The sequence below is a fragment of the Callospermophilus lateralis genome, chromosome 16 (genome assembly GCF_048772815.1).
Source record: "Callospermophilus lateralis isolate mCalLat2 chromosome 16, mCalLat2.hap1, whole genome shotgun sequence".
Lineage (NCBI taxonomy): Eukaryota > Metazoa > Chordata > Mammalia > Rodentia > Sciuridae > Callospermophilus > Callospermophilus lateralis.
The window spans coordinates 19,217,760-19,230,653 of NC_135320.1; the positions used below are offsets into that span (position 1 = coordinate 19,217,760).

Here is a 12,894-nt window from a genome sequence, read left to right on the forward strand (position 1 = left end):
TCATGACAACACCAATGCAGAAAGAGCCTGGCACAAGGTGATAAGGTTGAGTAGAAAAGAAGGGGAACCAAGGTGCGGCAAGTACGTAAGTCAGAGCCAGGTGACAAGGCATGAAGGGGTCAGAGATGAGTGGGCTGAGGAAGTGTCTGTGTAGGAGGGGTGGCCTGGTGTAGGGCAACATGGCCTGAGCAGATAAAGAAGGGTACTGTGCAGTGTGGTTGGTGACTTGGCCTGGGATGTCTGACTGAAGCAGAGTAAGAGGATATCCAAGAGTGTTAAGAACGGTGGCAATGACGGGAGATAGGTTACACAGAGGGGGATTGATCAAATGAATAAACAGATTCTAAGTATAAGGGGAGTCAGGGTTCTAACTGATAGGAGATGGGTTAAAAATACAGAAAAGGAGAAAATGAGAATTAGTAACTCTGTAATCACAGAGAGCATCACTAGCTCCCTAATAAGAAAAAGCCAGGTGTCTACAAACTCAACTTTTTGAGTACCATAAAGCTAAAGAAGCAAGTCTTTTAAGAAAGTATGTTTGATAGTTCAGAGCTGTGATTCCAATTTTAAGCTGATTAACAATTTATACTGGTTTTAAATTCTAATATTATGTTAAGTTGGAATATTTTTGAACCTTATATATTCTATAATACTTTTGATCTTATATGATTTTTCCACAGAAGGGAATATGATTGTTTTTATTCATTCACTTAACATTTTTTCCAAGTATTGTTCACTTATTTTCTTTCTAATTTCTTAATTCTAATTCAAGTAATTCAATTACTGAGGTTGTATGAACTTACCAAAAGGATCAACTATACAACTGGAGAAATTTTCTGAGAAATAAAATACTCTATTGAAGGATATTCTATACAGAATATTCCTGAGGTTCTCTCTGGCTTACAGAACATTAAAAAATATGAAATAAATGATCTATTGCATAACTATTTGCCAAATCACCTAGTTGAAAGCAAATTCAAATAATCAATTAATGAAAAACAATAGTTTGCCACAGTGCCACTAAGCATTAAGTGCCAACATTATTTAATTAAGTCCCTTTAAAGCACAGATATGATCATATCATTCTCTTCCCAAATTATCAGTGGATTACTACTGCAGTGCAAACTTCTCAAGGCCTTTTAGATCCCAGCAGCTTATTGAGTGACATTATATGATTCATGTATCAAATGAACTAACTGTAGCTCCCTGAATATACTTTCCCACTTTTGTGCTTCTGTTCCTGTGGTTGCTTTAATTGGAGCATTTCATGCCCCCTGTTTCCCTAACTGTACAGCTCAGACTCTACCTAGTCACCAGGTTCTGGGCATTTTATCTCCAAAGACTCAAATCTATCGCCTTCTTTCTCAATATCAGTTTCTCAAAATGTAGTTCCATCAGCTCCCACCTGCAGTACACCAAACTTAGGGGGATTTGATGAGCAATGAAATCTCAGAGAAGGCAGTCCCAAAGATAATTATTGTCACTTCCAAGAAGGGACAATCAATCTGCAGATTTTGAGTCATCTGGGTCCCATGAATAAGAACAGCCATATTCTCTATGTAGCTCTTTTATTTGATATCATTAAATACAAATTTATTTTTCCTCTGCTCTGATACCATGCTTACCAGGCATCAACCTGATTTCCTGGTTTTCTCACGTGGATTAGCTTACTGGAGAGGATATGAAGGTCAGTAGTATGAAACTCAGGTATCTTCTAATGGCAAAGATATCTTTTATTTGATATCATTAAATACAATTTATTTCTCCTCTGCTCTGATACCATGCTTACCAGGCATCAACCTGATTTTCTGGTTTTCTCATGTGGATTAGCTTACTCGAGAGGATATGAAGGTCAGTAGTATGAAACTCAGGTATCTTCTAATGGCAAAGATTTATTATGTAAGCGAGTTAACTGCCTTCTGGCTTTAGACACCAGTATCATGAATTCAGATAATGATAACCTTCTCCTAAGAGATAAATCCCTTTTTTAAATTTGCCATCAGAAATTCATTTTTAAGCCTATACACCTACACATTATGATAATTTAATGGTGAGGTTGCCCTTCCGGATCTTCCTCAGAAAAGCAATTAGAACTAAACTTCCTACAAAATAGTCCAAATTCCTGAGCACAGATTCAACATCCTTCAAAACCCCTAGCTTCCTAGGGTGTGGTAGCACACACCTGTAATCCCAGCAGCTCAGGAAGATCAAGAGTTCAAAGCCAGCCTCAGCAATGGCGAATTGCTAAACAATTCAGTGAGACCCTGTCTCTAAATAAAATACAAAAAATAGGGCTGGGAATGTGGCTTAGTGATTGAATGCCCCTGAGTTCAATCCCTAGTACTAAAAAACAAACAAAACCCTAGCTTAGTCTACCTTTTCAGATTGGTCATTCAGTATACTTCTCACCCACAAATAATTCATCTTCTAATTCTGAATACACTCTGCATTTTATTTGCTGGTCTGTTTAACAAATGATATCTACTGAGTACAATTATAGCTATTTTTTAAAGAAAATTTCAAACTCTTTTTAAAAAATATTTTTAGTTGTAGTTGAACACAATACCTTCATTTTATTTATATTTATTTTTATGTGGTGCTGAGGATCGAACCCAGCACCTTGCATGTGCTAGGCCAGTGCTCTACCACTGAGTCACAACCCCAGCCCCCCTTAGGCTATTTTTAAGTTGATTTTTTTTTCTAATTTATCTTCTAAGGCTTATTGAAAATAAGTCGTGCTGATCTGTACTGCATTTAGCTTACTATGTCTTTTTTTTATTGGTTCTTACATACATCACAATATAAGAGTGCATTACATTCATAATTTTTTTTTGCATTGCAATTCTTAATACACCTTTATACCATAATTTATCAAATTTCTGTTTGTATATAAGGTATATTGACCCCAAATTCACATCTTCATACATGAATTTTGTATAATAATGACCGTCTCCTTCCACTATCCTTGCTCTTCTTTTTAAAAGAGCTTTTACTTTTCTTAGATCTTCCCTACTTGAAAATTATCAAATACTTTCCTGTAATTCTTCCTATTGGTCTGAAATACCACTTTTATCACTTACCAAATTCACATTTCTGAACTCTTTAATCTGTTTGATTTATAAATGATGATTCTTTCCCTGTACCAATACCACAATTTTAATCAGGATAAATAATGTTAATGTTTTTTTTCCATGAGGAGGAAAATACTTTTGTTTTCTCAAATTGGTCTTGGTTATTCCTATTTATTATTCCATACAAATTTTATAAGTTGGATGAAAAAATCATTTGGAATTGCAAGAAATTAGTAGATGAATTTGGAATATGTACTATAGAGACTTTCTATCCATTCAGTTCTTTTTGAGTTCCACATACACAGTTTCTCCACACAGTTCTCAAATGTTTTGTTAGAATTAGCCCTTAAATAGAATATTTCCTGTCTAGCAAAAATTAATGGTTTAAGATAACCATTTTTTTAAAGAGAGAGAGAGAGAATTTTTTAATATTTATTTTTTTAGTTTTTCGCTAGACACAACATCTTTATTTTTATTTTTATGTGGTGCTGAGAATCGAACCCAGTGCCCTGCGCATGCCAGATGAGCGCGCTACTGCTTGAGCCACATCTCCAGCCCCATTAAGATAACCATTTTTAAAATGACTATTGACGGCATACGGGCCACTTAATTTTATGGGCCACTAAATCCCTTGGTTAACTATCTTATTAATATTAAGTCTGCTTCTTCAAGTGTCTCTTATTTTCTAATTGTTTACACTTCCTACTTCTAGCCTCCGCCTCAACAATATTAAATACTAGTGGTAACAGCATCCTTGTAAAGTTCCCTATTATTGGAACTACAGTTTGCTTTTAAGATTGACATGATTAATTTCTTGAAACTAGTGGAACTTGTGTACTCTGAGCCCTTTGTGGAGGGAGGAGAAAGATAACTTTGGATACTATTTTAATTTCTTTTATGATTCTTGGTCTATTTTGTTTCTCTCTTCTTTTTGAAGCAATTTTGATCATTTCTATTTTCTTATAGCACTGGCCATTTCATTTAGTCTGTAAGTACAGTGGTAAGAAATAGTTACTTTATTGGTACTATTCATTCTTCAAAGCCTTGTTCAAAGGCTACCTCCTCTGTGAATAATCCTTTTATTTTTGTCCTGTAGGAAAAGAAAATAAATTATCCAAGGTCACACAGAGGGACCAGGATATAAACCTATATTTGCCCAACTCTAAAGTCTGTATTCTTGCTCCATACCACAGGTATGTACATGATAAACTAGACCTATGATTTTCAATTGTTGATTATGACTTATGAAATAAACTTATTCCAGTGTGAAATAACTCTGGTGAGTTATCATCAACATTTTTCTTATTAAAAAAGAACAGAAAACATAATACATTATATACAGAAAGCATACATACTTTCCATAAAACAGTATATACACATGTATGCATACTGGATAGCAAAATACCTTCCTTACCAGGAATAACTGTAAAAATCTGATACCCTAAAACTGTATTTCTAATATCTTAGGGACTCATTAAATATGCTAAGTTGAACTAAATAATGATCAAGAGACAAGGGGTTCATATTCTAGTGCCTTCCAAATTATCAGAGAAAGGTGCTTTATAATTATGACAGTTAATGTTTATTGAAATTTTGTATATAACAAATTACGCTAACATTTTACATGAAATTTCACTGAATCCTTGTAACAACTCATTTAGAATAAAAGAATTGAGATTAAGAAAAATATCCTTTTTGAAAAAGTTAAAGTAGATTCCTCAAATCTTTATCAATTACAAAGAAAAAAAAAGAAACTTTATAATATAGAAACCTGGCAGATATCTTCTTGAACAAGTGATTGAAGTTATAATAACCAGTTACATCATTACTCCTGTAATATAATGCACTGAGAAGTACCCAGCATCATTTGTGTGGTATTCTTGTCAAAAATTCACGAACTCAATCTAACTATAAAAAAACATCAAATTCAAACTGAGAGAAAGTCTAAAGCAACTAACCAGTGCCAAAACAAGTAAACAAGGTACCAAGGTCATGAAAGACCAAAAAAAAAAAACTAAGAAACTGCCAGAGACTGTAGAAAATATGACAACTAAATGCAACAAGAGATCCTAAAAAAGGAACACTTACAAGAAAGTTTAAAATTTGAGGAAAGATAGAAATATAGCTTAGCAGGACACCACCTGCTTTGATACATAAGGCTTTCAGTACAATCCCAGCACCATAAATAAAACAAAATAGGAATAAAAACTATAATTTAATAGTAGTATATGAAGCTTATATAAAGATACTAACTTTCAAGGAAACTTGGTGAAGTATATATGGAAACTCCTGATACTGTTATGGCAATTTTTCTGTAATTCTGTATTTTTTAAATGCAGTTTTTAAAAACTCATAATTATTGCAGAAGGGGAGAGGAGGAGAGTAAAGGAGGAAAAAAGGAAGGGGAGAGAAGGAAAAAAAGGTAAATTATAAGTCATATGGTCAGACTACCTCTTTAGTCAAATGCCTACATTTTCCAAAATTTTTCCCAAGTATTACACAGCCAATAAATTGGGAAAGCCTAGTTGCATAAATGACAAACAGGTGAAACAAAATTTTTATCCAACAGAAGTACAGACAGGATGTCTTCTTGATATCTAAATTTAATTTTCCTATAAAAACCTTTATTGCCTATGGTTTAATCTATAGGACACTTTTAGTGAATAAAATGCGTCCAATTCTTTAAAAATAACAAAATATGCAGTAAAGAAAGTTAGGGTTTGTGTTATCATGGTCAATTTTTTAAAAACCAGTATTCATGTATTATAAGTAACAAGTCATATGGTCAGACTACCTCTTTAGTCAAATGCCCACATTTTCCAAAATTTTTCTATTGCCAATGAATTGAATAAGTTACACTGGAAGTAAGTAAGCATAAACATTATTTTTAGACAATGAATAAACTCCCTTGTAAAACAAAAACCACAATAACATATACCTAAGATTAAACAAATGAGTAAGTATCTCAAAGAGAAAATGTTCCTTATTTTCCTAAAGCAAACATTATGATTCTCATTACTTTGACAGTTGTACCAAAATGCACAGATTTTAATTTTCTCAAAAATAGATATTTATTGAGGACTCTTCTTTATTAATTTTCAGGGGGAAATCATTAAACATTAAGAGTCCAGCATTTTAAAACGTTTTTCATATATTCTAGCAATAATGCTTTTTAAAAAATGGGTCCAAAGTTTTTAGTTTAAAGAGTATTATAAGACTGTAGGAAAAGGAGTTCACTGACTATCACCAAGTAAACTACCTAGAAATGGAGACATTTAAGAAACATCAAACTAATGTTCCTCCACATAGTAAAGCCATATGCTACACAACACATAAGAATCACAAAATCTTGAAAAATCGTAGATTTTTACATTACACTACATTTTACATTACACTCAGTCTCAGGACAAAAATATAACTTCAAAATAAAAAACAATGGAAAGATTTTATACAAAGATATTTATGTGATAATTAAAATGAATAATAATTAATATATAAGAATATTTAAAATAATAATAATTACAAACAAATTACTGTTTAATGATAGGTAACTAAATAATTATAGGATTTACAGAATTCCATGAAGCCATTAAAAATCATATTTATGAGAAGGCTTAGTGACATGAAAAATATTAATCTGCCATGCATATAACAATAATAAAGACATTTTTAAAAATGACAGACATACCAACATTTTTAATAGAACTCATTTCCATGGTAAATGTTAGGTGATTGTTTTTTCTTTGTATTTTTCAGTATCGCTACGTTTTTGCAATGTATATTGTTATTAAAAAATGAAAGATTCTTTTAAAAGTATAATTAAAATTGACAGCAATTTACAAAATCTAAATGTGCACATAAATGCCTTTTATTCATGTTACTAAAAAATAGGGTAAAAAAAATCAATTTTAAGAAGTATAACTTCTCCTAATAAAATGTTAAGCTACCAAAAATAAAAGATTTAAGCAGATTAAGAATTAAATATTTCCTCCAATACCTAAAAATATCTTAAAATTATACATTTTGCTACAAAATAAATTTACTGCTTAAATCTACTAAATCAAACCATGTCTCCTGGAATATAAATAAATTGAAATGTCTTACTCTATATGATCTTGAAATATAAGGGTTTATATGTGTGGGAGGGGGATGTTTCCCAGCAAGTAGAATAAATGATGCCACTAAATTTCCTAATTACTGTCTTAAACTCAATGAACAATAACAGTCCACACAGATGTAGCCTCTGTAGACAAGCATGTGTACATTGATGAAATATCATTTTGCCTTATGAGAAACAATGAGAGTATATGAGAGCTCCTACTGACAAGCAGGGACTTTAATAGTAATAAAGAAACATTAAGAATTCAAAATATCAAAGGTATATAGTTCCTGTTTGCAAACTTGCTGTACACTGTGACTTTTGACCCTGGATCCCCAAACCTGGACAGATTTACTATAAGACACAGAGCACAAGACTTAGAACCGGATGTCAGAGGTTACATCGTGCTCTGCTTCCTAGTGTACCATGACAAATAACCTCTCTTATCCTGTTTGGGGAAAGTCATTTTAAAAAAACCATACATGTGCACAATGCAAGCAAACAGATAACAAGGAATATCACTTCCATTACTTTTATTAGTATCTTCTCAATTAATAAAACAGAATGATAAAATAGGTTCAGTGCCACACAGAGACAGCAACACATAGAAATCAAAACATTCTTGCTTACCATGCCAAACTACTGCATGTCCATCCCACAGAGTTGCCACTGTTTTCCTTGCACCGTCCCATAAATTATGAGAATAAGCTTCTTTTAATACATTTTTCCTCTTATAAATGTGTAAGAAAATAATAGTAAGATAGAGAAGAAAGATAGTAAAATAAGGAAGTATTAAAAGAATTAGTGGTGTAAAAACCCACAAGAGATGGTTTGCAAAATTCAAGTAGTCCTCCAATTGTTCCACACCAAACCATTCTTCAAGTATGTGAATCAGACAGGTCATATAGGGTATAGAATCCTGTCCTGAAGCACAGGTTTGATTTTTGTCTATCATTTTTCTTTAGGTGAAAATGACAAATTCAATCTCTTTCTTCATTGCCATAGCAGGTCTTTAATTTTGACACTAGAAGGAAAAATAATTCATAGTTATTCTCTTCAGAGATACAAAGTTAAATGTTGGAGTCTACATAAGTAGCATATTTAGTCATTTCTTAATACCAAAAATAAGTAGATGATTAATGCTTAACTTTGTTGCAGGTTTACATGTGAAAATGATAAGGTTTCAACTGTTTACTCATGAATGTGTTGGGTTTAGCTTTTGAAATAACTTGCAAGCTGTAAGTAAAAGAAGAAAAAAACTGATGAATGAAATTTCAGATCAACCTTAATAATTTGACTCATATCTCAAATACAGATATTGAACATTTAGGTCTTATACAAGATTGTGTTGAAATTAAATACGTTCTTCACAAAAGAATACATTAATAGTTAATTTGGTAAAAAATACCAAATTCTTTAGAAAATGATGACATACATTTTTGGATACTGTCTTTTATAAAGAAACAGGTTCACAGAAAAGCTATCTATTCTTTTGACATTATATAATAAAAAAAATTACCAATACTGCCTTTTATCTTACAGTCATTAATTTTTTTCTTAAATATTAAATGCTTAAAAATACAGCTGTACAATTATTCTTTGAATTCAGCTCTAAAATAGTCATTTAACTTACCAGAAATTACATAAATATCTTTTCCCAAGCTTCAGTGTATATATTCTGAAAAACAGTAAGCAAATGGAAGAAATATGTGACTAAAGAAAAAGATTGGGCTGGGGATGTAGCACGAGGGAACAGCACCTTTCATAAGCAATGCCTTCGGTTCAATCTCTAGCATCTCTCCCTCTGTTAATACCAAAAATGTATCTTCTCATATGTACGTATCTTCTCTGTTATGTACATATGTATAGTATGTATAGATATGTATATAAAAAGACAATCATTAATACCTTGAGTTGAATTTCCATAAAATAAATAGCACAAGATATTTACAAATGTTTACGAAAATGATTATAGTCCCAAGATAGTATGTCACAATTAAGAATTATAGTCATGCTACCGCTGTTTGCTATGGACAATTGTTTAGTGCCACTATACAAAGCTCCACCTAAGAATTTATTTTAACGGAGCTATAAAAAGATTTACTTCTTCTGAAAAAGTCGGAATGAGTAATTGACTATCTCTCCTTACTAACTTTACCAGATAAGTTGACAAATCATAATCCCTACACAAGATTTCCTCTCTCCATTCATATTTTCTCTGGTTCTGATTCTATTCTTAGCGATATTTTACCATTATTCCATATTACATAACTTCAATGAAAATTATCTCAAATCCACTGTGGCTGAGGCAGGAAATAAATAAATGAAAGAAAGGAACAGAGAAAAGAACAGACATACACTCAAGACAACATATAGTTGTCTTTATGCCAAGATTTTCTTGCTAATTGGCTTATTAATAATACACATATTTTGAGGACTTTTCCAGCTATTGAGGATTTAGTCTAATTTCCTTGTAACCAATAGCATTTACTTATGAGAAACCTAGGCCTGTTACATTAACAGGAGATGAACACAACATACATTAAGACCTCAACCTGGGCTTTATGTATATCATATTCTAACCAATCCACCTAAAGAGCTGAATCACTATAATTGTAATTCATCTGTGTTTGCACATTTGTAATGCAACATATCAAATTCAATACTTTCAAAAATGATAGGAGCTAGGGCTATAGCAGAGTGCTGCTTGCCTACCATGTACAAGGCAGTGAGAAATAAATAAAATTAAATTTAAAAAATACAGCAACAATAAAAGAAAGGAAATATTAAGTGTTGATGAAAATGTAGAGAAATCAGAAATTTCATACATTGCAGACTGGAATGTAAAATAATGTGGCTCAGTGGTAGAACGCCAGCCTCTCACGTGTAAGGCACTGGGTTTGATCCTCAGCACCACATAAAAATAAATACAGTTTAAAAAATCAGACACTTCTTGAGCACCAACAAGTGGAAAATTCCATACTTGACCTTATGTAAAAGGGCACAGTCAAAACGCAGCTGCATTTAAAATACCGTGTAAAATTACCTTAAGGCTATATGTATAATGTGTATATGAAACCTAAGTTAATTTTGTATTCAGACTTTGGTACCATCAGCAAGATGTCTCGTTATGTTCATGCAAATTTCCAAAATCCAAAAAAATCCAAAATATAAAACACTTAGCATCAAGAATTTCAGATAAAGGAAACAACCTATATACTATGTTTTTTCCTATACATACATATCTATGATGAAATTGAGCACTTCTACCTTTTCATTTAAAGGAGTCATGTCACAGCTTCTCTTTAGCATATCCAAATTTCCAGTACACTACTGTATTCTGGGGGTCATTGTAAAGACAATTAGGGGTTATTTGAACACAATCATTGCACTATCACAACCTGTGTGTGTGTGTGTATGTGTGTGTGTGTAGTACTGAAGATTGAACCCAGGAATGCTCTACCACCAAGCTATATCCCAGACCTCTTTATTTTTCTATTTTGAGACAGGGCCTCCTTAAGTTGCTGAGGCCAGCCTAGAACTTGTAATCCTCCTGCCTCAGCCTCCAGAGAGTAGTTGGAATTATAGGTGTACACCATCACATATGGATATAATATTGTGATTCTTAATCTCAGAACTGAGGCAGCTACTTACTGAGTGACAGGTAGCATATACACTGGACAAAGGGATGATTCACATCCAAGAAGAATGGAGAAGGACAGCACAAGATTTCATTATGCTGCTCCTAACAGTATACAATTTAAAGATTTTAATTTGTTTATTTCAGGCATCTACCACTTAATGTTTGTGGATTGGGGATGACCTGAAACTGCAGAAAGTAAAACCATGGGAAGGGGGGAACTAGAGTATCCCTCTTCTCCTTTTAATCACATCCTTACTTGGCATACATAATGAGCACAGAAAAGGGAAGACAAACAGAACAGGTAGGGCTCCAAGAAGGATTATATGGAAACCTACACAAAATCAAGTAGACTTTTAACAGTGCCACATATAAGAATCCCTTCCACAAATGGTCACCCAGTCCCAATTTTGATTTTAAAGTTTCTAAAAAAAAAATTTTTTAAATTTTTTAAAAAATCACACACAAGGGTGCCCCATTCCATATTCAAAACCATCCATAACTACTAAAAAGGTCTCTCATACTTATCTCACTATCTTTTACATAAGTCCATTAGACAACTTCTTAAACTTCAGAAGTTATATGAATGAAGCTACAGTTTATCTAATATTTCAGTCAAGATATCTGGCAAACCCAAACCTCTCCTGCCTCCTCTCCCTTTCCCTGGTGCTGGGGGTCAAACCCAGGGACACACTCTTTTGACAGGCACCAATCCTCTCTTTAAAATACATCAAAAATCTGTTTGAACTGATAAACTCAGTAAGGTGGCAAGACATAAAATCAACACACTAAAGTCAATTGCTTTTTTAAATAATACACTAAAAATAAAACTACTGAGAAAAAAAATCAATTTCATTCACAATAATTATAATAAAACAAAACAAAACCTAGGAATAAATTTAACCAAGGAAGTGAATAACCTCTACAATAAAAATTACAAAACAATTATGAAAGAAATTAAAGAGGATGCAAAACATGGAAAGACATGCCCTGTTCATGGGTGGAAAGAACAGTGTTAATATGTCCATTCTGCCCAAAATGATCAACAGATTCAAAGCAATCCCTACCAAAATATCAATGACATTCTTCACAGAACTAGAAAAAGACAATCCCAAAACTCATATGGAACCAAAAAACTTAAACAGCTAAAGCAATTCTAAGCAAGAATAACTAAGCCAAAATAATGAATGCTGTCAGGGATGCAGAGAAAGGAGAAGTCTAATACACTGTTAGCTGTAATGTAAGTTAGCGTAGCCATTATGGAAAACAATATAGAGGCGCCTTAAAAAACTAGAAATAGAATTACAATTCAACAGACCCACTACTGAGTATATATCCAAAAGAAGTGAAATCAGTATGTAGAAGAGTCGCCTGCACTCCATGATTAACTGCAGCACTGTTCACTATAGCTAAGTATGGAATCAACCTAGGTGTCCATCAACGAGTTTGAGTGGACAAAAATATTGTGGCATATCTACACACAATTCGTCATTAAAAAAAAAAAAAGAATGAAATTTTGTTATTTGCAGCAACGTGGAGGAAATTGGAGGACATTATGTTTAGTGAACTATTAGGCAGAGAAAGGTAAATGCTACGTTTTCACATGTGTATACTAAAAAAAATGCTACTTCTTTGGCCTTCTTAAATGGCTAAATTCGGTATATCTCTGCCCTCAAAGTGTGGCAACAGTTAAGGATGCAGGAATAAACATTTCCTTTGAAAACTAGTCTTCTATTTCCACCCACTCGGAAGAGTAACCGAAATACTAAGAATCATTTCAAATGTCTGAATTTTAACTAGTTCTTACATAGTTCTAAAGAAGTACCAACATCATCTTGGCATTCATAACCAGAAAATCAACTTTCAACCTTGAACTTTCTTCTTCGAAAGGTGGCTGCCTAGGAAGTCTCAAGGAACACTACACTCAACTTTTTCTTTTTTTCAAAGTCAAGAGTACTGCTCCAGTTTCTTGTTAAGATATTTAGCAGCTTTGAAGGCTGAGACCTGCTTAACAGGCTTACAAACCCCAGTGACTACGTGCATGGCGCCCATAAGGTCTGGACAGACTCATATTAAAAAGCCTG

The 12,894-nt window shown here is 32.9% G+C and overlaps 1 protein-coding gene across 8 annotated transcripts in view; it reads right to left on the reverse strand.

Annotated features, from left to right (window-relative positions):
* The window catches only part of Tmem68 (transmembrane protein 68), a 31,481-nt gene that overhangs the window by 17,877 nt on the left and 710 nt on the right, over positions 1-12,894 (reverse strand). For 4 of the 8 annotated variants that reach the window (XR_013088934.1, XM_076836047.1, XM_076836052.1 and 1 more), the window contains exons 2-3: positions 8,804-8,848; positions 7,801-8,194 (exon numbers count right to left, since the gene is read on the reverse strand). The exons of 1 other annotated variant lie outside the window; for it this stretch is intronic. Coding sequence is in view for 6 of the 7 variants with exons in the window: in XM_076836047.1 (XP_076692162.1) it covers positions 7,801-8,125 (325 nt within the window). In the remaining variant the exon portion in view is untranslated. Of the gene's footprint in view, positions 1-7,800; positions 8,195-8,289; positions 8,407-8,803; positions 8,849-12,894 lie in introns of all 8 variants that reach the window. 3 more of the 8 variants (XM_076836048.1, XM_076836050.1, XM_076836051.2) reach the window with 1 other exon arrangement.